Consider the following 25,359-nt stretch of genomic DNA (forward strand, 5'->3'; position numbering starts at 1 on the left):
ACAAATAAAAACCAGTTTTTAGTTTTTATATCTATGAGATGTGAATAGCAGGAATAAAGTATTGTCTGCAACGTAATTTAAGGGAAAGTATTGCATTATATATGCCATAAATGGTACCTAAAGAAAATGTTAAGTGCGGGAAAACGTAAATATAGAGAACTTATTAAAGGGTTCTACTGAATAACAAATAAAGAATTTTAACGTTAAAAAAACACAGCATACTACTGGAAACACAGTTTTTTTGACAGCTCTTTACATGAGAAATAATATTGTACATTGTACATCTTATGGAGAAAATGGTGGGAAAATCATGCAAGAATGTCTTAAACAAGTTTTACACAAATAAAAACCAGTTTTTAGTTTTTATATCTATGAGATGTGAATAGCAGGAATAAAGTATTGTCTGCAACGTAATTTAAGGGAAAGTATTGCATTATATATGACATAAATGGTACCTAAAGAAAATGTTAACTGCGGGAAAACGTAAATATAGAGAACCTATTAAGGGGTTCCACTGAATATTAATACATTATTTTCTCGCTTTATGCAAAAGAATTTATGTCACAACAGGCCTGAATTTAATAGCAAACCGCCAGAAAAAAGTTTAGAGTTTTACTAAAATTTTGAAGTGAATAATGTAAGGTTTTTTTTTTTTTTTTTAATACTAAACATTGTGTGTAGCCCCAGCAGCTTTGTATACTATTGTAATTGTAAACAACCTTGATTTCCAATTTTTTTTTGTGCCACAGTAAACCAAACAGTCGTAACAGAAACATTGGTGATGCAAGTACGAAAATTATGCAGAAACAATATGGCATCTTTCGGTTTAATGTATTTCCCCTTAAGACTTTATTTTACTGTATTATGCATGAAATTCATAGTAAATGTGATTGTTACATAAAAAAAACAGTGTATTATTGGTCTCCTATGGAAAAAAAAAGTTTTTAAACCAACATAAAAAATTGCAATATATAGGATGTCTTCATGCATGTTTGCCATCACTCGTTTTACAATAGAGGAAAGGCAGTTGGCAGCACTGAATTTCCAAACATTGCAATGGACACGTTAAAAACTTTTCCAGTTCCTTAACGTAAATAATTGTTTGAAAAGTCATTGTGTTTAACAGAATTTAACTAAAATTAACTAAATGTTAACAAGTGATTATACACCAAATCCAAAAAAAAAAATTGTGTAAGAAAATCTCACCATAAAAAGTGGACATCAAATATGCACATTTCAGGTTCTAGAATGGAAGATTTAACGTTACTCAACTTTTAACACATTTTTTTAAGAAACGAAAGACTGAATGGATTTACTGTTTTCACAGTTTGAGATAATGAAGTTCTAGTTATAGTATAAAATTTTACTTTATGTGGTGTATATTTGATTTTTACTGTTTCCACCATCATAATTAGATTTAATAAAGAATATTTTTGTAAACATGTCCTTTTTTTTTAAGATTTCCTGCTCTTACATATTTTTGTCCTGGTCCATTACAAAATATATAAAAAAGATGTTCTAATGCATTTTTTTTTGAGATTGAAAATCTGAATCATAATTATGGAATCATCACCATTATACTACAACAAAATAACATTAAAAATTTTGATGCACCATCCTAAATGTTAGTATCCTTGAATCATATTAAATTTTTATCATATCATATACTAACCAGAATTTTACAAACCCAGATATTAAGAGTAAAATTTCTTACTTGTCATGGCATTCAAGGCATCGAACGAGAATTGGCAGTATTCCACTTTCAATGAGAGCATCGATTGGTGGGTTGCGATCTGACGAGAGGAGCTTCCGGGCTGATTGGACGGCGTTCAACTGCACAACAGGATTATCGCTAGCTGCGCTTGCGACAAGCTGTTCCAGGTTCGTGGTGGACAAAGTCTTTTCAATGTCATCTTCATCTAAAAAGGAGAGCAAAATTACATAAGCAAAATTGTTGTTTTACATATGTTAAAAATACAAATAACATTATTTAACCAACCTGTTGAGTCTGCCACTGGTACATTTCTCCTTTTCTGTAGTGTTTCTTCTCTCTTATTCTTCCTCAACTCTACGGTCACCTCATTTCGCCGCCTTCGCATCTCCTGAAAAAAAATAGACAATTATTCAAGGTAACCTTAACAACAAAACAAAACATAATAGTCATCAATGCACCAAAATAGTGATGACTCTGACAAAGGATATTATGTAAACATGCCAAATTACCACACTGAAAGGAAAGACAAAAAAGGAAATTTTTGATGCAAGAATAAAAAAAATAATACTTTTATTGATGTGAATAGACTAAAATATGAATACAATGCTAATACCATATTTTACAAAATAGCATTGTGAGATAAGTTTAAGTATAGGAAAGCATTTGTTGTGTTTACAGACTCAAAAATAAGTTAAAGCACACTCCTAAACAAAGTTATAAAAATATTCTTATTGCACATTGTAAACAATACACAAAAATATCTCTGGAAAATTATCTCCATAAAAAAAACTAGCCACTTTAAAAACACATTGTAACAATTTAACCAAGAATTTAAAAATTACAAATAAAATCTGTGGCTTGGTTCTAAAAGGGCCAATGTCAAAAATAACAGTTCAGAGATATTAAGCTCTGAATATATGGTTTATTCTTAAAATATTAATGGCAAAGAAACTATGCACACCAATGTTATGATACTTCCCCAATACAAACTGGAGTCCATGACGAGTATAGCACACCAAGTCCAACTTCTCTAAACACATTAACCAAAAACAAAATTAATGACATTGGCCCTTATTTCGTTCAAAATGGGTTAAAATTGCTGACATTGATCTTGAAAAAGCACACAAAATACATAATTAGAACCTTTAACTACTATTTAGACATATTAATTAGATGAAATAATTTCAGTTCTTATCGATTTAAGAGGACTCTTGAACATAATCAGTCAATGCACATTAACATATGATTAATTTCACTAATTAATATTTTTTATCTCCACCATGTATATTCTCTCACATTATGCTCAGTAAAAAACAGAAATAAATACATGTATTACATTGTAGACCAATAAAACAACAAACAAAATAAGCACATTAATTGTATCCGCAAGGTTTTGATTCGTATTAAACAGGTCTAACTTTCACTTTATTCAGTGTCTGCTTCATTTTCTTCACTGTCATCCAGGAGATACCCACCGGTAAGCTCAAAGGATGGTGTGAGTCCCTTCAGGAATTACTCATAAAATTGACGACTGTTGGGATGAATGTAAGGTAAGAGAGACTCAAATAATTTACCTTCTGTACTGGAAGTGGTAATGGCATACTTGAAATAGGACTTAAGGTTGGAAGCGAATTCCTTTTCTTGTGCCTTCGTGACAGATCAAGTGTCTTGAATTGTTCATCATCTTGGAAAGAATATTTGAACTTGATTGTATCGGAACATGAAGAATCATATCTCATCCACTTTATTCTCAACCAAGAAATTTTTTCTCCTTCGGTATCAACCTTCCGGGGAACATAATGATTGCTAAGCAATTCCTTGAAGTTCAAAAAGTCTTTCTCCTCCATTTCAACAACTGTTATGGGTGGACGTCGTCGTACCATTCAAATTAGGTTTGCCAAGTCTCTTGGAAGTTCTACATTTAACTTACTGTTGTGTTTTTCTTTGTTTTCTCAATTGCCGCATGTATAGTATCAGCTTCCATATGAGTATGGCCAGGCTCTAGGAATTTATGATTGATGATCAGTGTTCTACCTTGAATGTTTACAGTTTTCACGAGTCAGTAACATTACGGCCACGTAAATGTTGTGATTTTGGCCAGGACAGGAATCGCTATACATATTCACTTCTTCAATTGCATCAGGTATACTCTGCAGATACTTATATAAACAGGATGAAATTTCCTGTCCATCTCTTGCTTCAATAGTTTCATCCCAGATTAAACAAGTAGCAGCAGATTTCTGGCGAGCTGTCTCATATATTAAGTTAAATGTCCAGTTGTCGTTTATAAAATGCTACTCCACTCACTAAAAGTGCGGTAGGGAGGCATTTCTGAAGATAAAATGACATTGTTATGCAGTTACTGTTACTTTTACTTAGCAATTTGTCTTTCCTTTTTTCTTCATATGAAGATTCTGCCAGCTCCAAGTGTATCTTATTTTCTTTCTCAGCTTGTTCCAGAACAATTACATCCTAAAAAGGATTTAAGAAGTAACTCATACCGATCACATTTACCACATGTGTCATTTTTCGGCTTGAAATTCTGCTTTCAACAATTATCTATATCGATAACTGTCAAATGTTGCCAAAATACTAATTATTTTTAATTTTCGTTATTATGTTTACATGTTTTTTCCAGCAACAGCGTATAAACATAATGTAAATATCAGTATATGAGGGGTCACAATTGCCAATGTCATGCAAATTAAGCCAAATATCACAGTACTGTTATTGCTATAATGGCCAATGTTGACATTGGCCATTGCTTATTTGGTGCTTCAAAAGGCCAATGTCAACATTGGCCCTTGTAGCACATAATGAAGAATTAATTATTGTTGTGACTTTGGCCCCATCATAACCTGTATCTGCCACATGGTAAGTTACAGACATTGGCCATTATAACACAAAATGCACCACGTTTGAAAATGCACATTGGACTTAATAACTCATTTTTGTAAAAAAAAAAAAATTGACATTGGCCCTTTTAGAACCAAGCCACAGAAATATTCAATGGTTTTTTCTGAGAGAGAAGGTGGGAGAGTGAAAAAAAATTTAACATTAAGAATAATAAAATCTTCTTAGCTTAAAAAGTAAAAAATTTTTAAGGGAAAAGTAGAAAAGGTAGGATTAGCTCTTTTTCAAGTATGTACATGCATAATATTTAAAGCTGTGAATGTGCCTAAAACTGCAAGGCAAACTTATTTTTAAAATGTTATTTTTTAGGCCTATATGATGTAATACATGAATAAAAATAAACCAAGTAACAAGTTTGACAAAATAATTTTTTTTAAATGTCACAAACAAAAGAGGCAGTGAATTAATCAAATACATGAATTCAACTTCTGACCTATTACATTCACAACTGATAACCTAAAAAAAATAATGCACTTCTGTTCAATTATATAATCTATTAAGAAAATTATTCTTACAACCAATACTTAAAACAGGCTATAAGCCTGCCTTAATTAGCTTTACTTTGAAGGGGGGGAAACCATCATACATAGAAACTAATTTTTTTATAGTACTACCTACATTAATATTTATGTTTTTAAAAAGCCTTAACTAAAAATTTATTAAATTAATCTAATAGACAAAATGATGTAAGTAAGGTGAATTTTGCTGCATTTTGTTGTTATTTCAGTTTTAATGCAGTTTACCATATAATGTTGCCTCTACTACTCATTACAGCGAGGACATCAGAGATCAGAGACTGCCACATGACACAGAGGACATCAGCCATGGTAAGGAAAAATCTCACCATTTGACTGTCATTAGTGATTTCTGGAATACATGGGAAAACAAAATTTTGTTGGCTGAAACACTAGAATATGTGTCCTGCAGTGCTCCCCCCCCCCCCCCAACACAAGACCCTTTTTATTCCTATAGAATTAAAAAAAAAAAGGACCAAATAAAACAAATATAAGGTAAGTGCACCGGTACTCGTCACTGCTCCAATGGTCGTCACTAGCAACTTCAAATGTAAATAATAGAGAAGTAGCTCAATATATCGCCAACTTAAATATTGACAAAAATTTGGTCGACGTTCTAGCTGAAATTACCACAATAGTTTTCGGAACAAACACTATTTTCAATCAAAAAAAGTCCGTGCATCAAAAGTTCGTAGAGCAGTGAAGATAAATAGGGGAATTCCTATACTAAAACACTAAGGACGTTAGTGCACATTTTTACTTCTAATTCTGTAATTTTTCATGTTTATTCGTGATATTTTGTGCTGAATGTGTTAGTTAAATGTTCTTGAAGAGGTGAAAGTGTTTATTTAAAAAAATTCGTTTTCTTTGTATGATTTAGTTAGGGTGACGAAAACTGGATCAATAAAAACCTTGTATTGCTAGTGTTCGTCATACCTGACGAGCACTGGTACATTTAATATTTTATTTAAAGTTGTGCTAAGTTACACCCTAAAGTTCTTAAATAATATTGGTTCTTTGTTGTTAATAGACAAAGTACGTTATTATGATCAGATCCAGTAGTCGTCACCTATGACGACTTCCGATGCATGTGTATGACGACTTCTGGGTCGGAAATTACTTTACTTTATTGATTGCAAAAATTGTGTAGGCATTGTTGTTTACATTAATTTAGGGGTCATTCGATATATATTTTGACATTAATAAGTAAACTAAACATTGTAATGTGTCTCGTTCTTTAATTACAGGGCAAAATGCCAAAACGGAAAATACTGTTGTATGAAGAGTCAGCCATGGAAGCTACTCTTAAAGATGTAGCGAATGGTATGAGTATAAAATGAGCAGCGGAAAAAAATAGTGTGCCAAGGAACACATTGTCCGATAAACACAAAGGCAAATCGCCCTTGGGTAGGAAGATGGGCGGGCCCTGATTCATTTTTATATTTTACTTGTGATACCGCATAACATGCTATGTTATGTTGCAGCAACAAATTGAGTCGTATTGCGTACGCGTACAGTATGACGTCGCGTAAATAATAATAAATAGAATATAAACAATTAACAATATTTGATAAATAAACAGTTTTTGTTAACCAAGAAACAATTAAATCTCATTAGAGCGGCTTTATTATATCTCTTTTAAGATAAGAACAAAAAAAACGTGAAAATACGCGATAGTGAAAAACAAAAACATACATATTTCTAATTTGTAAAAAAATACTTTGTTACGTTGTTTCTGTTCCAATCTCAAACTTTGTCTACACACATAATACCTTTAATAAACAGTAAAAAAACTTAGACGAGGAATTTCCAAATTATACTTTATTAATAAACAAACATCGTTCTTTGTATCGTAAATTCATTGAATATGCGCGCGCATGCGTAAAATATACGAGAAATGTGAGTAACAAAATGCAGCCGTGTGTAACGTTTCGTTACTCGTTACTAGACGGCACACCCGTTACTCAGTAACGAATACATTCGGTTTGCTACAGCTCTATGTGCTGTCCCTCTTTGTTCCGTGAGTGCTGTAAGTAAATTCAAAATTTAATGAGGATTATTCATTATATTACTGAACGATCTTTATGAAATGCCATTTTGATGTTTAAAATATAGTACCAAATAAAATTTGAAGCCCAAATAGTACAATACTATCATTCTGGATCCATGAATTAAAACTAATGCAGCCGAAATCGCACATGACGATTACTGGCACAAACATGTGACGAACACTGGCAAACACGAAAATTTGCATGACGACTACTGGCTCGAAATCACACTTTTTTCAAAATTATAAATCTACAAAAATAATTTGTGTTTATCGAAGAGTGTTGGATAGCATTGTAGAGTAAAGTTTGAGGTTAAAAACAAACATGTAGGGGCAGTAATACACCTACAAGGTTATGAACACAATTTTTTTTTTTATAAAACTCTTCTTAGCATGACGACTACTGGTACATCTACCTTAATCTTCTGCAATCCACATTTGGCCTTCAGCAATAAAAATGGTTCAATTTATTAATTGCAAAAATGTAATGTGTTTAGTTTATCAGAGCTACAGTACTGAGTGAAAAGTTTTTTTTAAACTTTAATACTCTTCAAAATCAGATTAAACCATAGATTTTATTATAATTTTGAAGACATCAGAAATTCTTTAAAATAGCCTTTTAAGGGGCAATTTTCCCCCCCAAATTTTTGACTCCCCATTTAACTGGTAGATACTCTGCATCACCCAAAACCCTCCAATCATCAGCCCTATTACAATTTGATGATGGGTTCACCAATAGAGTGCAGTGTTTTACCACAGCACCACCTTACTCCATATTTCATGAAAATGAATCAATTCATTAGCACAATACAACAAATCTTGGAACACTTGGAAAATATTCACTAGTCCCTTGAATTTTCTATTTTATTAATATAACAACTCCCTTGAATTTTATATTTTATTAATATAACAACTATGTGTAGACTATAATTCAAATTTTATTTGGATGATTTGAAATACGTAAATACATACCTAGAACATAGAGTACATCACATTGAATTTTTGCGATATAGGACATAAGACTGAACTGTTTACAACAGTGACATTCATTTTGTGACAAAGAAATGAACTCTCTAACCATATACTTCCAACACTTTCTACTACCTACGTCAAACATTTGTATTATAGTCACAGTGTGTATAAATAAGGTTAAGTGCATGTTTATTTTAAGTTTGCGTTTTCAACATATTTTTTCGTCCTGCATTTGAAGATTGCTGACCACTTCCACTTTAAAATCTAACACAGTTGTTAACGTATTAATGAATTGGAAAGTAAGAAGAAATATATAGTTTGATAAATTGTTGTGAGTATAGCACTGTTTTTTTGCACAGCATAACTATGTATTTGTGCAAACTTGTACATACTACAAAATATGTACTAGATGCAATAAACTAATCAAATTAATTTTAGTTTACACTGGAACTATTCATTCAAATCAACACACACTAAAAACAAAAGTAGTTGAAGCTAACTTATTTTAATTTTTAAAAAAATATAGAACTTAAAATTAGTCATGTGGTTAGTTTATAGGTCAGTTAAATCATTGGAGTTTCATTCATAATCCCAGATCAAATTTGTGTTTGAGCTATGGACTGTCTTCACTATTTGATTGCAGTACACAGCTTATGGGGCGAGCTGTTGCCAATTCTCTTAATACATTATGAATCTACGGAGATGTTTCTTTAGAATTCTGATTACACAAGAAGCATTTTAAGAACTCATATAGTAATTTATAATATTTTATACTATCACACTTATAAATTTTTAATAAATCACCATTTTTTTAAAACTCTAATTACAACAAGAAACCATTCACATACATACATTGGTACAAATTCATATGATAATAATTATAAAGTAAGCTTGAAAAGAAATTAATAACATATATCTATTTATTATTATTGCTATCGCTAACCAAAGCTTCCTAATTCGCATTGTTCAAACTCATGTTTTTTTCAAGAATATTCAAATACTTTCAACACAATCTTGTGCTCCCGCCCTCCACCATAGTTTCACATTTATGTAATCCATACAAAGGCAGAAAATATAATCACATATGTGATTGTTACTTTAACAAGTCACTTGTAATAAAGAGCCCTTGGTTACGAGACACAACACTTATTGGCAGACTGGTATTCAAAAATGCATGTCGTAGGAAAAAAGCCAAACTAAGGAATCCTTTTTTGAAATTGCTTGCAGGACAGAACCTCACTTCTCTAAACACACTACCCTGTTTCCTCTAATAAAACAGTTGTGGAGCATGAGTCTGTATTACAGCACACTGCTGATAAGACATGTTTTCATAACTATTGAAACAAAAACTGTCGGAGCAATTGAGATGTGGTTACTTTTAAAAACAAATTCCATTATCTGTGAACATCTTTCATGCTTTCGATCCATATATAAATAATAAATAATAAATAATAATAATAATAATAATAAAAACAATAACTTTGTTGATTGCTCAACTTTTTGACATGTCAGTTTCCGAGGAGTTGAATTTTAAGATTTAAAAAAAAAAAAATTATTTAACTGAAACATGGTATATTTTTGTCTTGAGATTTATTTGGTGGTGTCCTAAAACATGTTATGAACAAAAAAGGTCTGCATTAAATACACCTGTAGGCTAATTTTTTTCTGATGTGATACATTTTGGAAAAATTGAAAACAATTCCCAGTGAAAAAGATAATTTTAAAAAATTTTTTCATTCTCATAAAATGTCATTGAGTAAGCAAAATATACATTGCCTGATACATATTTCGATGCTATGCAATTTGCAAAAAATGCTTTGGTTAAAAAATACAATTTTAAATTAGTATGACGTATGGCAACAGCGCACGCAGAATCCAGGACAGTGCTAACAGCAGTAGGCGTGTTAGAGAGAGAAAGCATCCATTTTTTTCAACACTGCAATCTAAGAGTGGGATGCTCTTTAGGATGAAAATACAATTTTCATTAGGTTGGAGGGTAAAAAAGGGGAGGGGTATAGAACCACTTTTATTGCAGTTTGCTTTCAAATTTCCTATCTTTTGTTGGTGGGGACATATTTTTTAGGATTTTAGGGAATACATACATATATTTCCATTCACACACACACACATATATATATACACACACACACACAATCAAACCTTCCTATGTACATCCCTGATGGACTACGATTATATTTGGAACAATCCTTACAGATGATTCAAAAACTTGAACAATCATCTCTCAGCAGTGTTTACTACAATGACTATCAATTAATTATTACGTTTTAGTATATCAATTCAACTATCATTACCTGTAAGATAAAGCTAATTAAAAAACTACAAATTATAAAAGTTGTTTGAATAGCCTATTATAAAATTTGTGTTTTGAGGTTATAGATATACACAAAGAAGGATTTTAAAATAAAATTTAAAAAAATTAAAAAGGTCATCTGGTTAATGTCCTACAGATGTATTTGTTTAGAGGTTGTATGCAAAGAAAGATTTTAAACTAACCAAATTAAATATACCAATGCCAATTATATAAAACTAAACTAGAAATAATATAGTTTAGTTTGATAATATTTTATTTCATTTATTTTTACCCCTAACACAAAATTATGCAGCAGTAAATTAGCTATTTTTTGTGAGAGCACATTTATTTTCTAAAATGATCTAGTTTACAGTAAAACCAAAGTACACAAGAATAGAAATTAACTCACAAAAATGATAACATTTTTCTGTGCTACTAACAGAAGTCTTAAGATTCTATAGTGAAAGGATTGTCTATGACTTCATAAATTTTGGCCAACAATGAATTTCTTTTTATATTTTCTTTTCCACTCAAACTCAACATTTGAAAAGCAACATTGACGAATCCAAAATAATCATAAAGTTATGTTTGTGCAACAAATTTCCAGTGGAACCTTGATCTAACCAAGGACTGAGTTGGAACTGGGATCCTACGACCTTGACCAGAGTCAATGGTGCAACTGGCCACAATGCACTGAATGGCAGTTACCAACACAGGTTGAGGCGGCTAAAATAAGGCCAACATTAGGATGACTGCACATAAAGATATATTACACACATTTTTCACAAGAATTATAAATTTATACTTAATATAAACTATACTTAATGTACACTCATACGCCATACCTATTACATTTTGATTTACAGTATAATTACGTGAAGAAAAGTAGTAAATGATAAATTTTTGCTGTGTTGCTAATTGATGACTATGTGCTCTAATTTTGTAAATTAGCCCAAATTGTACATGTTTGAACATGGAATAAGTACCAAAAGTAATTGAATAAATTTGTTATAAGTCTAGTATTGTAATATCTTAACCATAGTCCAAGCCTCAAAGAAATGTATAAATAAACTTATTTAGACTCATTTTATTTAATGTTTCTAAACTCAAGAAATCAAATAAACATTAAGTATCTATCATTGTGGATTACAGATATACAATAATGTCAATAATACAATAAAACTTGTATCACCTGAAAATATAGTACTTATATAGGTAAATTCAAAGTCATCAGCACCTGCCATTTCTTTTTCCTCACACATTTTTTTTGTGCTTATATGATTTACTGGAACGTAAGTAAAAATTTAATTATATGTAATTTCTAATCATAGAAATACAAGACATGATTTTCAAAAATCTTTCTACCCTTCTGCTCATTTGACAATGCATGAAAGTGTTATCAATTGAAACCAAAAAAGATGATCACTAACTTAACAAAATAACACAACCAGAACAAAGTGCAATTATGTTAAAACTGGTATCCATTTACTATAATAGGAATACTTGCCAGCTTCCGGGACACATCCATCAGTGATCACATTTATGCATACAATAAAACATGTGTAAAATAAACACAGTGAGTTTACACCCGATACTGGAATACCAGGGAAGCAAACTACTTAATATTTAAAAAGCTAAAATAAAATTCAGGATTTTAATTGTGTTAAATACTCTACCAAGATTATTATTCTTATTACATAAAACGTATGAGTGAGAGTTATTTTTCATAATACTGATACACACAATATTTGAGGCATTTCATAAAGTTTCATTTCTATAATAATAATTAAAGAAAACTCCAATATTCCATAAAGGGTCCTCTAAATCAGCACAGAAAATCAGTACCAGACCTGCCAACATTCAAATTTAAAAAATCATGAGGTCCTCGATAAAAATTTTCAGGCCCATAAATACAGATTAGATATAAAAAACAACCAATGAGAATCTTTAAATTTAAGTGACATACCTGTACATATGTTACATGGTCTCTGCTTCGAAATTTATTTCAACAAACTATAGGTTGCAGATTTAATTTATTTGAACATAATTTAGCGCTGCCGTGTAGTGATCATGCAGGGCCGCAACTAAAAGAGATGTAAAATAACATTCTGCTCGTGTAACACTATTATCACTGTTCACAGCAAAATTAATTTTTTTATTGGAAGCAATACACTTCACGTGTTAGTTGTGTTTTTTTGTAGCGACATGTTTCACAATGTCTCCTCTTCCACTATGCGAGATAGAAAAATCAGCACAGCATTTGCTACAAAATGCAAAATTGCTTCCTTTACGTGACTCGAGTATTGATGGAAACTCGTTACTGTAAGCTTTCGTAAAACTTGTTCTGTAACTTTTACAAACAAAATCTTGGGGCCCCGAAAAATCATGAGGAAACACTAATTTGGCGTGAGGGCGTGAGATGGACCTTAAAATCGTGAGCCTCACACCAAAATCGTGAGAGTTGGCAGGTCTGCAGTACTAATTGGCACTGACATAGCAAGGCAGTCTAAAAAAGGCACATTTTTTAAAGATTGAAGGACAAGTTTCAGTAATCACATTTCTTCGCTAATATTACAGCGAAGTAACATGTACTCAAACGTAACCAGGCTAACTCTGAAATACCCTATTCAGAATTGTATATTTTTACGAATAAGCCATGAGACAACATATGTACTAATAAGACTTGAATACTACCAGAAAACTAGCCTTGAACATGTATGTGTATGTATGTGTGTGTGTGTGTGTGTGTGTGTGTGTGCGCGCGCGCAAAGAAATCTGGGTAGGATGTATTTTGGACTACAGCCAACAAGGGTTTAATTCATAAATTTCCATCATGCTGAATGGAAATGATGGTGTATGAATGAAATAAATAAAATAATTTAACAAATTTGATGTTGCTTTTTTTTAACGTGAATTCCACATGAACATCTTACTTGACAGTCGGACGGCCACGTCAGAAAAACTGCAACACCAACCGCGACAAACTCGACCCATCGTTAACAACCACTGGCTCAACTAACTCCATATCAACATCAGAATCATCAGAGAGCATAGCCACGCCCATCACCAAACAATTTTCTGCATTCCCGGTCGCTTCTCGCGAGGTACAGGGCTGAGGCTTGCTCAAGCACAAATTTCGCGCCTCGTTCAGAGGCTCGTTTCGCCCCACTGGCTTATTTCTCTCAGCTACTTTTTGCCTCAATTGATACCTATGACACTTCTCAGCATTTTTAATTGCTTCTGCTTGGGCAATTTCGCTTATTTTCTTTACTTCTCCAACATAACCTGTTTTTGGTTAGACTTTATGTGATTAATGGCTCCCAAACCAAAGTTAGTAACTTTATAGTTATTCCACTCACTAGCACCACTCAGTGCTCACTCACGAGCAAATTTAAAGTTTAAATCACGCAAATCGGTCTATTACTTTTGGAGTTTCAGCTCTCACCAACTTCAATTTGACCATCCCCACCAAAGGTCAATACATTATCACTGCAAATGTTAACTGGGTGAGTCATGCGTAAAGACCATGAGCAAAGTCTGCTATACTAAGATATATTTACTTCAAGTCACCTTTCATAGTTTTTAAGAGTTTCAAGCGGTGTCAAAACCTCAGCCGAAGTGACACCCAATCTGAGATTAAAGACGTTCATATTCCTGTCTGAAATTCATGTCAAAGCTGATTTAATTAACTAAAAAATGCTAAAAATGGCTACTTCACTGGCCAGATGCAGCTGCTACTATTAGTCACTTAGATTCTCATGTATGGAAGTTGAGTTAGGGCCCTGCCACATTTCCACAGTCACGTCTGTCTGATGTATTGGAGCTGATTGTGCAGTTGCGGTATGGCATTTATTTGGTTCATGTAGACAGTGACGTCAGGGGCTGTTGGTACAGTGGCGCTGAGTGAATCTATCTGATCAGAGTTGAACTTGAACTTCCAAGGTCAGACAGCACCATCTGCATCTGATATGAACCAAATTTGCCAATAAGAAGCATGATGATAGTGCGGAATAAAGTTCTGAACAAATATTTAAATATAAGATTTTTATAATTTCATCTTGGGTGCAATTTTGTTTCATTTGAGTTCCGTAAAGTTGCTTTGAAACAAAGGACTCGAAAAGTAAATAAAAATTATAAAAGCATGTAGACACAAAAACAAACAGGTTTGACCCAAATATATATTTCACTCAAAACACATTTTCAATAAATGAATCAAAATTCAATCAAACCATATTTCAGTTAATCTCTATTTGAATAAATCTCTTGAGTAAAGCCAAGCAATCTACAGTGGAGCCCTCTATGATTTATAAACTAGATGCATCAGACATGTGAATGTTGTCCACTTTGACCGAAAATGAATATGACAGCATGGTTAGACATCACAGTAAAAGTGTTACGACAGATGCATCTGCATGAAAATGGCAGGGCCATTAAACAAATCTCTTGCATGTCAATATTATGTTTATGTGTGTCACTGTAGTTAATGTACATATGCATATACAAATGCTTAAGCACAAACCTTGCCCCACTTTAACCTGTTACCAAAATGAACGTTTACAAATAAATGTTACAGCATTATGTATTATTTATAAAAAAAAAAGTTGTTCAAAAGAAAAAAAATACCATGCGAGTTTGCTGAAATTAGGTAATGCTTTGTCCTGTAATAAATTATAAAAATATAAAAAAAAATTGAAAATCAACTTTATCTAAGAGTATCACATAAATTCTCAAACCGTTGTTGTAGGATCTAACGACAAGTTATTTAATGAAAAAACAAACCGTTGTGTACTATTTCATTTTAGATTAATGTTGACAACTTAAAGAGTACGACACCATGCAATCACCACCACCTGGCCGTCCATAAAATTTAGGATTCACAGTGTTATTCTAACACAAATATACTCACATCTTGATCTTTCCCTTTATTTTTAAAGACCTGCAACCGACTTTTCGATGACTGAAGATCCGACGCCATTTTTACAAGTTCAATAAGCAACCTACTCGTGTCCAAAATGCCGGTGCGTACAAAGTAATAATAGTGACGTAGCAATATCACGCAAATAATATCAGGTGCGAGTTAACCATTGCTAAGAACGTGTAAATATTGTCATTAAAATATATTTATAATTATTTTAATTTCCGATTACTGTCACACCCTCCGCGTTCACAAAGGTAAAAGTTGTTTCATACGCTGGCACGAGTTTCCTTGACACCAGGGTGAAACAAGAACCAGCAGATGGCAGCTTATTATTTAGAGAATCATACCGACAACAAAATACAGTTTAGGTTTAACGTTTAATATTTATTAGAAAATAAATTTATTTATTTTAAAGATCACCAAAAAATTTAATACAAAAGTAACACATCAACGATTTGCTTGTTAATTTCAATGAGACAAACCATGCCAAATCAAAAACATATAAAACAAACAGGTGACATGAAGAACAACAAATAAATATTTTCCAAATTAAGAGGCGTATGAGATTGTAAAGTGGAAAGTTTTAAATTGTTTACGAAAAAATAATCAATTTCAGTTATTTTTTTATGAAAACAGTAATTTTACAGCTACTTTAAAATTAAAGTTATTTTTTTAAAATAGTTATTTTACTGACTAAATTAAAATTGTTTCATAAAAATGACATATAAATGTGAATTATTAATACAACTATTACTTAACAATATTAACTCCTACAAATATAATCTTATAATATGATTTATTTCTTACATTTCACACCATAAAATACATATAGAAATCATTGATTTTAATTAAAATTTACTGACAAAAATTTAACGAGATATAAGTATGTCAGTTAAAATCCCAATCAAAAACATTACAGGCCCTGCCATATTGTCAAATTTTCGTCTCCATTGAAAATTGTACAAGTTTAAAGAGAAAATATTGAATGAACGAAATATGTCTTTCAATTTGTTCATAAAAATAAGTTGCATATATTGACGCCAAACCATTAGTGCTCCTCGAATCCGCACAGACCGCTATGGCACGTCGCAGCCTCGCCCCGAGCGTATGCGACGTGAACACACCTGGGTGCAGGGTGGTGCAACGCCTAGAACATAAGCTGCCACGCCTAATCGACTGTCGCCCGCGCGATAGTCGACCACGGGGGTACCGTGAGGTGACCTGATTATCTGGACATTGTAATTAACTTTCAGCGTTCTTGAAAACAATCTTAATTGAGTAACAGCTATGGTTAAATGTTATTTATAATTCTGGACTTCAGCGCGAACAGGCGGCGTGCATGGCCCGGGATTACTTTTGCACACGACACATTTTCGCGGGAGCGAGGCTGAGGAGTCGTGCGGACGCCACAGCCATCGCCAGTTGATCACCGCCCTCCAAGGAGACTAGTCGCGGGTCGCCCGCGGAGCCTCTCGACCTCCGCCCTTGCCATCCCTACCGGAATTACTTGAGTTTTTAAACCCGTCAGCTCCGAGCCTCACGGACAGCCTGGTTAGTCGACCTGAGTTCACCGATAGCCTTACTTAATTTGTGCTCATCACCGGAACTCCCCGTGTTACGTGGATCCTTGAACTGTGTGTAACTTCAATGTAGTGTTACTTAAATTCCGGAACTGTTTAATTAAGATTAGTGTAGTGTGATGTGTGCACGGAACATTAGGGTAGCGCAGCACAAGTCCCATCATAAACGTGGCCTGTAGAGCCCCACTCCCAGTAAGCGGGCCATGCACGACGCAGCGCATGTATAGCGTGCCTTGTAATAAAACTCTCTAAATTGAGCCTCCGCGTATCTGTTACAACACCCGTAGCATAGCGTCCCTGGTGGCTAAAACAGCCGGGGGTAACTCTGGCGGAACGACTCTACTGCCTGCCGGCCACGTGACGACGTCACACCCTGAGCCAAGAGTCTAAGCAACACACTAGCACGTAGTTAATATTGCTAGTTGGCGCCCAAAAGCAACACCACGCCCTTAATATCACCTCGGCACAAGGCAGAAGGCGTCAATATAAAAGCCATGCAACACTGTCAAATTTTATGTTTCACCTTGACGTCGTCCGACCGAAGGCCACCCCAAAGCCCGACCTGCAACCACCAGTATCCGACCCAGCTAACGGAACGCACCCCTAGCAATGGCCCACCCGAGTCAGACAAGCCCCTGAGGACCAGGTAGAATCAAGGGCCATGTCTTAATTAATCAGTCACCTCGACCCCAGTTCATTATAAATCAGACACAATTTAATAGTAACGCCACTATTTATTTAAACCCCGCCAAGGAAAGTGCGATGCAGGAATGCCCGGGTCACTCACGTGTGAAATTACGTTAATACATTTGTGAGTGTCTCCCTTGCGGCCTTCAGCCTAAATTAATTAGAGATTGTGTAATGTAAATATGACCTCCCCGTTTTTTGGGTATAACTTGCCACCGGAGCAGTCAACAAGTGACGAACAATCTCTAGAGTGACTCTTATTATTTAAACCTAATTTAATCAAAACTGTTAAACCTAATTCTTAGATAGTATCTGCCAATTAGATTAATCATAAATAATTAATGTACGAATTTAGAGCCACTCTCAGTTTCTTGTTATTACAATAATTTCCGAATAACGGCACTTTAGAAACTTTGGCGCGAGAGAACGCTGAGCCCTTCCCTTGCGCCAAGGGAAACCGCCAGTACCGAGCGGCTCGCGGACCGGGGCGGACGTGCGTTCCACGGGGAGTCATCACCTTTGTCTTCTCTGAACATTCTTGCTGGTAACTATAGTCATTAAATCAAAACTTTTTTCGTTTGCATAAACTCCCGATGCATCCCCGGTCCATTTTACGGTGTAGGGCCTAACCCAGCCGCTTAACCATAAACTTCCTACACTAGATATTACGCGGGGCATTTCACCATATGGCACGGGCCGACTCCCGCTACAAGTGACATTTAATTGAACGTCGAGTGCACAGGCACCGGCAACAACGATGCATAGACCTTGCACCTAATTTAACAGCATACCGCGGTCCACACAGGTGGACTCGAGTACCGCCGCATTAGCATTTACGGGATTGGCCGCTTCTAATCAAGCCCCCCCTTACCCTGACTGGCGTGAGTATTTAAAATAGTGATAGTGCGTCAGAGCACTCTGTGTTAATTTAATGTACGTCGTATAAGTGTAAACTGTAATTGTAACTGTTAGAACCGATTAAACGTCCGCTCCGCAAACTCCGTGCGTGACGTGTCACCGACAGTACAAAACCTGAATTTGTGTGTGTTAATGCGTTGAGTCTCCCTAACCCAGCCAGGAATCAGCATATTATGCTGCACAGGGCCTGCGATGTGTTAACAGCCAGGGACCCCTCCAACCGCAACCATCGCCGACGGTCCTAGTGGGTCACGCAGGGGCAACGCACCCACAGACCCAACTTTTTGGTTTGACACAGAGCTAGCCTGGCACCCTCCCGGATACATTTTCATTAAGAGCCAGTTTTCCCGCTAGGAACCACGCCCGGTCTCGAACATGAGAACCCGGACGACGGCAACCTACATCCTAACTTTTGTGTCATATATAGTTGGACGGTTATGACCCACAAAAATCAAAGGCCATCAATAGTGCAGTAATAGTTATTTGATAAGGTGGTCACCTTGAGTTACCATAAAAATATTTTGCATATAGGACATGTTCTAAAATATGGTGCAGTCAGCCAATCAAAATCATCCCTATCAATAATGGTAGAGACTTCAAAATCCAGCATAACGATTCTTTAAAATGGCAAAACACACATAGCCGTCACCTGGCCTCTGTAGAAGGCTCATGAAGTACCTGTTGGGCGCTACGGAGGCGTCGCGGTGCTGCTGTTGTCCGGAGGGCGTTAGTGGAACACAAGACCATTAGTGATGGGATATGGGTACTCTGCCCCCGCGTGCTCCGTCAGGTACGCAGCTTGAAATCTAACCTGAACTTCCCTGAGGCCGCTCGGCCATGTGGAAGATGGGGTGGCGCGAAATAATCGTAGGCGACACCGGGTATGTTGATTTGCCTTTAAATAACGGACTTTTCCGGTGGTACGCATGGATACTTGGTACTCCCTATGCGTACTCTACACAGTGACAGAACCGCTACAAACACTATGCGAATGCGCTATGCGGCGTCTGAGCAGTTGCACAGTTACATTAACACACACTGATTACAGAACAAACACAACACAAATATAACACAATGAATTTGCCAAGGCTTCCTCGCGGGGCGCGGTAAGGAGTGTTCTGGAGACGTCCAGTACCGAAAGTTAACTTTCTTAGGGTGGCTCAGTGAGCATGACCTTAAATTACACCTTACACTTACGTGTGTTTGGAGCAGGCAGGCTTAAGTGCGGCGGTCTAGCGAAAGCGTGTTGGCGGGAGTCGGCCAGTGCCGTAATTGGTGTGGTCCGCGACGTGGTTTGGAACCACTAAGGAAAACGGTCGAGATAAGCCCGGGTCCACAAAATACACACCGAGTCGACGTGAGCAGATATGAAGTAAAAGAAAAGGTTTAGACATTAAAGGGACTACAGAATGAACGGTCGGTGAAATAAAGTGGAAGGCTGCTCACGGACACACGTCTTGACCCGGCGCGGAGAGGTTGGAGAGTGCCAAACATGGCCGCCTCGCAAGGGAGAGAAACTTTCACCTCCTTTGTGGGTCTGCACCAAAAACTTACATTAACTTAATTTGCTCTATTATAAGCTAAAAACACATTCCATGTACCTAATTAAAAGGTAGCACCTGGTAATTAGGTGCTTAACTTTAACAATTGTTATAGAGTATTTAATTATTTGAATTATGGCATCGAGTTGGTGACTGTAAATTTATTAACATATTGTCTCCCTGTGAACTGTATTAGTGGGATTTCTTCTAATCCGACTTGATCATTGTCAGGGGTACTTTATTTTAAGGCCAGTTTCCGAGGTGAATCTTAATGAGGTTAGTTGTCTGCTCCGTGCGTGCGATGCTCGCACGGAGTGGCTATGACACACTTGTTTAATGTCTGGGAATTAATAATTGTGTCAAAGTGTCTTTTCCCTTAATTGTTTTATGTGTTCGAGCCCCCGGGGTTCAGTGCCGTTAAGTTTCTTTGAGTCTATTGGGGTCATGCCCGAGGCGCTCTCCTGACTCATTCCCGCTGGGCTGGGGGTGCGCTCCGAAAATGGGATTGGGTACTAGCAGTGCCGAGCACGGGCTTAGAGGCCATGGTCGGGACTACGTCAAATGCCCCGCCCCCCCAGCGGAAGCCAGTCTTCACCACGTGTTCCCGATCCTGCGGCTCGCTGACCCCCTAGAACAGCCGGCACCCTTTGTGGCGCGATCCCGTGGCCCGCAGTGTCTTGACACGTGTGGGCGCCGCCTCGGTCGCTGCGGGGGCAGCTGGGCCAGGAGGCGGCACCGTGGCGCGTGATGTGTTGTCTCTGGCGGACTCCGCCTCGTTCGCTGCAGGGGAAGCTGGGCCGGAAGGCGGCGCCACGGTGCGTGAAGTGTTGGCGTTGGCGAACACCGCCTCGGTCACTGCGGGGCAGCTGAGCCGGGAGGTGCCACCACTGCGAATGACTTTTGGGGCGGCGCAACGAGACTGCCTAGTACGTACTCGACCAGGTGGGCCGGGGGTCGACGCTCCCGAAGTAAGCACTTTTGCTGGCTACTCCCCTCGGGGCTCGTCGAACATGGCCGCCCGTAGGGCTGGTGTTCTTGCTTGGTTATCAGTGCCGGGCTGGGTGAGCTCCGCCCCTGGGTGGTGTCTAGGATGAACTTCCTCAACCTCGCTGGTCTGCGCCGCATCCATCGCGGACGGCCGGTTCCTTCCTCGCGAGTGTGATTGATAATGACGCGGAAAGTGGTCTCGGCGAGGGAGGCTGCATGTCCCCAACCATCTCTCATCGTGCAAGGGGGCGGATCCGCCTCAGCCTCATCCGGGTTGGAGATGATGGGCTCAGTGTTAGGGGGCGCTCTGGCAGCGTCCTCGGAGTCTTCTCCTGTGACCTCCATTACCTGGCACCGGGTATGGGGGACCCTCCTCCTTCTCCACCGGCGCAGTGTGTTGTATATTCCCACGGGCATCTCTTGCCTCATGGGGGGCACGCTCTCGGGGGCCTCCCCCGTGTCGGGGCTGCTGCGGAGCAGGGGGTCTCGCAGGGGTCATGTGGTGTGTCCGTTTCCAGTCCTCTGTCGGCTAGGTGTTCCTGCTCTTTCGGAGTGGCATTCTCGGCGGTCTCTTGCGGTCGCTCGAGCCCTCCGGGAGGGCGTGTGTCGGGAGAAGTGTCTGGCCTGTTGGCCGGGTCAAATACAGGGTCACCGGTCAGAGTGGGGATGCGGTGTTCGGTGATGGTGGTCCGCCATAAGGGTCCGTATACAGCAAACGCCTCGGGTTTGGTGGCGAGGACCTTGTTTACCACAGCCTGGTATGCGGGGGAGGGACGTCGTGGCTCATGTCCACTAGGGTCAGTACCGTGTCCTTGTTGAGGGGTGTCTGTCCTAGGGCGTACACTACACATCACACTGCCTGTTCCAGGTTGAGGCGGGGAGGTCCCAGCTCCAAGACCGCATCTTGATGGGCTAGCCAGGGGAGTCCCGATACCACCTCCTCGCACATATCCGGTACTACCACTGCAGATACACAACTGGCATATTCCTGGGTACTCACCACGGTCTCGGCGTGTCCCAGCATCCGCCCGGTGTGCGTAGTGGTGGCCAGATGTAGTCCTCCGCCGCCTGGGCGCAAAGTGCAGGCGGACACGAATGAGAGGCGCACGAGAACGTCGCTCACTCTGGTGTCGACGAGCGCGGCGGCTGGCCATTCGTTGAGCTCCACGGGAATGCTGCAGGCGGCCCAGCTGTTCCATGGTCGGGAGGGCGTGTTCCTCTCCGAGCACGGGGCTATGGGTATGTGCGGGCGGAAGGCGGCCTAATTCCGGTCTTCCCCGGGAGCCGTTTCTTGGCACAGGCAGGCTAGCACATTGCGGCAGAGGTGGTCTCGCGTGCGCCTCCTGGCGCGGTGGTGTGGTTGGTTGGGGCATTCGAATCCCCGCGGGCACTCACTGTGCCAGTGGCGTTCGCCACGCGGGCACCCCAAGCAACATAGAGGGACTTGTTCCCGTGCCGCAGTATCCTGCGGCGGTCGCTTCGCTTGCCAAGATGGCGGTGCCTCAAAGGCTCATGGTCCTCTGGATTGGTATGGGGGGTGTCCTGTGGTGCCGTGTTCCACCAGGCTTCCGGTGGGCTGTCACTCCCTCGGACGTACGCGGCTGGGCTGCGCTTGCATGCCCGCTGAAAGTTATTCTCTGTTTCGCTTGCCTTCTGCGTGTAATCTGCTACGCAACCGTCGTGGCAGCGGCGCAGGAAAGGCTGTAGCTCGTCTCTCACCAAGCCCGTGATGACGGGCAGCACCCCGGACAGGTCGGTGCCTGGTGTGATGAGGCGGAACAGTTGAATTTTCATGGCTATGAACGCCTCGACTGCTTCGCCTTCCTTCAGGCCAGGTCCAATATAAGTGGGCAGAACACTCGACAAAAGGCAATCCTGTGTCAAATCGGTGGTTGAACCTGTTGGCGAATTCGCTCCATGGCATTGCGAACCTGCCCCACATGCTCCACCAGCTCCGGGCGGTCCCTCGCAGCTGTTTGCTGACCCGCTCTGTCCATTCGGACTGGTGCATCCGGCACCCTATTAGGGACCGTCCATTAATCACGTGAGGCTCGAAAGGGGGGGGGGGGGGTTATTGGGAAAAATCACGAAAAATCACAAGGGGGGAGGGGGTGTAAAGAAATATCAAGTGTATTTTTTTGCGCGTTATCTACTAAACCGAAAAGCGACGCGTGACCTTGACTCGCAACAATATCCCCACCTGCCGCAACATGAACCACCCGGCTTGGCTTGACAGTCGCCAGTAAGACTGTGATTTTGGCGCCGAATACATGCGTAATTCACATATAATCCTTTCCTTTATTATTTTTATGCCAGTGAGAATAAACCTGCAACCATATTGTGTGTCTGGACATTTTTATCACTGTGCTTAATTTCCAGAATTAAATTAGATTAGGCCTATACCTATATTTAAAGATAATATTCTGAAATTTTAAAAATATTTTGTACCAAAAAAATACACGTTATTTATTGGGTGTGTGGGGAGTGGGTGTGTAGTCTGAAACCTCACCACAAATCACTAGGGGGAGGGGGGGGTTAAAAATTTGCTAAAAAAACATCACGTGATTAATGGATGACCCCTTAGGCGCGCCTCACACAGCCTCAGTAATTCCCTCGGGTCCTCATGCGGGGCTCCGGCGAACTCTGGCAGAGTCATTCTTCTGGGTAGCAGGGCTTGTGCCAGCCCTCCAGGGCGGGCCACACACATTTGGCCTTTGTCGTCTCCGGCGCGTGCACCGCGTGGTCGGTGTGCGAGCTCCAGTCTCTGGTGTGGGTGGTCGGAGGGGCTATGATCGCCGGTGTGGTGTGGAGCAGCATGGGGGTGTTGTTCATTGGTGGTGTTCTCGCCTGTGTATGTGTCTCTGTGCTGTTGTGCCACGGTTCCAGGAGCTCTTCGGTCTTGATGCTTGGTGAGTTGCTGTCCAGCGCACTTTTGCATGTCTGCCACGGATTAGCCTTTCCCGTCATCAGGTCTCTGCCCCATGGCCAGTAGCAGATTCCACAGGTGTTCGTTTTGAGCTTGTCCTCCATCACATTGCGCGGGGCTTCGGTGTCAATGTTTACACTGCGCGCACACATGGCTCTGTTGAAAACCCGCTCCCGGGTGAGGTTGTGAGGAAGTCGGGAATTGGTGTGCAGCCAGATGTGCGTGAATGGGAGGGGAGCGGTGGATGTAGGGTGGTGGGTGTGTTGCGCAGACAGCTCGCTGAAAGACTGGTGAGGGGTAGTGGGGTGGCGGTGAAAGTGAAAGTTGTCAGAGGGGTGGCTGGGGCAGTGACGCAATCTTCCAGGTGGTCCCTTTGTCGCCACTCCTCTGCGCGCCAAACTCCACTGCGCGAGTCCCAAATGGCCGTCTTTGTCCCCTTTGTCTGATCTTGATCCGATTTACTAGTTTTCTGGCTCTGTTACTATGCCCAATGCAAGGGCACCATTTGCCATCACCCGGCCTCTATAGAATGCCCGGGAAGTACCTGATGGGCGATACAGGCGTCGCAGTGCTGCTGTTGTCTGGGGGCGCCAGGCTAGTGGAACACTAGGCCATTAGTGATGGGTCGTGGGTACTCTACCCCCGCGTGCCCCGCCAGGTACACGGCTTGAAATCTAACCTGAACTTCTCTGAGGCCACTCGGTTGTGTGGAGGACGGGGTGGTGCGAAATAATTGTAAGCGACACCGTTTATGTTGATTTGCCTTTAATTAACGGACTTTTCCGGTGGTATGCATCGGTACTCGGTACCTTCTATGCGTATTCTTTGCGGTGGCAGAACCTCTACAAACACTATGCGAATGTGCTATGCGGCGTCTGAGCAGTTGCACAGTTACATTAACACACACTGATTACGGAACAAACACGACACAAATATTACACAATGAATTTGCCGTGGCAGTCTCGTGGGGCGCGGTTACAAGTGTTCTGGAAACGGCCAGTACCGAAAGTTAACTTTCTTAGGGTGGCTAAGTGAGCGTGACCTTTAATTACACATTACTCATACTTGTGGTTGCAGCCGGCAGGCTTATGAGTGGCGGTCTAGCGAAAGCGTGTGGGCGGAAGTCGACCAGTGCTGTAAGTGGCGTGGTCCACGACGCGGTTTGGAACCACTAAGGAAAACGGTCGAGATAAGCCTGGGTCCACAAAATACACGCAGAGTCGACGTGAGCAGATATGAATTAAAAGTAAAGGTTTAGATATTAAAGTGACTACAGAATGAACGGTCGGTGAAATAAAGTTGAAGGCTGCTCACGGACACACTTCTTGAC

The 25,359-nt window shown here is 39.4% G+C and overlaps 1 protein-coding gene across 1 annotated transcript in view; it reads right to left on the reverse strand.

Moving 5' to 3' along the window:
* LOC134537672 (importin subunit alpha-3) overlaps window positions 1-15,921 on the reverse strand; it is a 117,068-nt gene extending 101,147 nt beyond the window's left edge. The window contains exons 1-3 of the mRNA XM_063378373.1: window positions 15,379-15,921; window positions 2,000-2,102; window positions 1,715-1,919 (exon numbers count right to left, since the gene is read on the reverse strand). Coding sequence (XP_063234443.1) covers window positions 1,715-1,919; window positions 2,000-2,102; window positions 15,379-15,447 — 377 coding nt within the window. The 5' untranslated portion in view covers window positions 15,448-15,921. The remainder of the gene's footprint in view (window positions 1-1,714; window positions 1,920-1,999; window positions 2,103-15,378) is intronic.
* Window positions 15,922-25,359: the final 9,438 nt, after the last annotated feature.

This window comes from Bacillus rossius, chromosome 1 (genome assembly GCF_032445375.1).
Source record: "Bacillus rossius redtenbacheri isolate Brsri chromosome 1, Brsri_v3, whole genome shotgun sequence".
NCBI classification, from domain to species: domain Eukaryota; kingdom Metazoa; phylum Arthropoda; class Insecta; order Phasmatodea; family Bacillidae; genus Bacillus; species Bacillus rossius.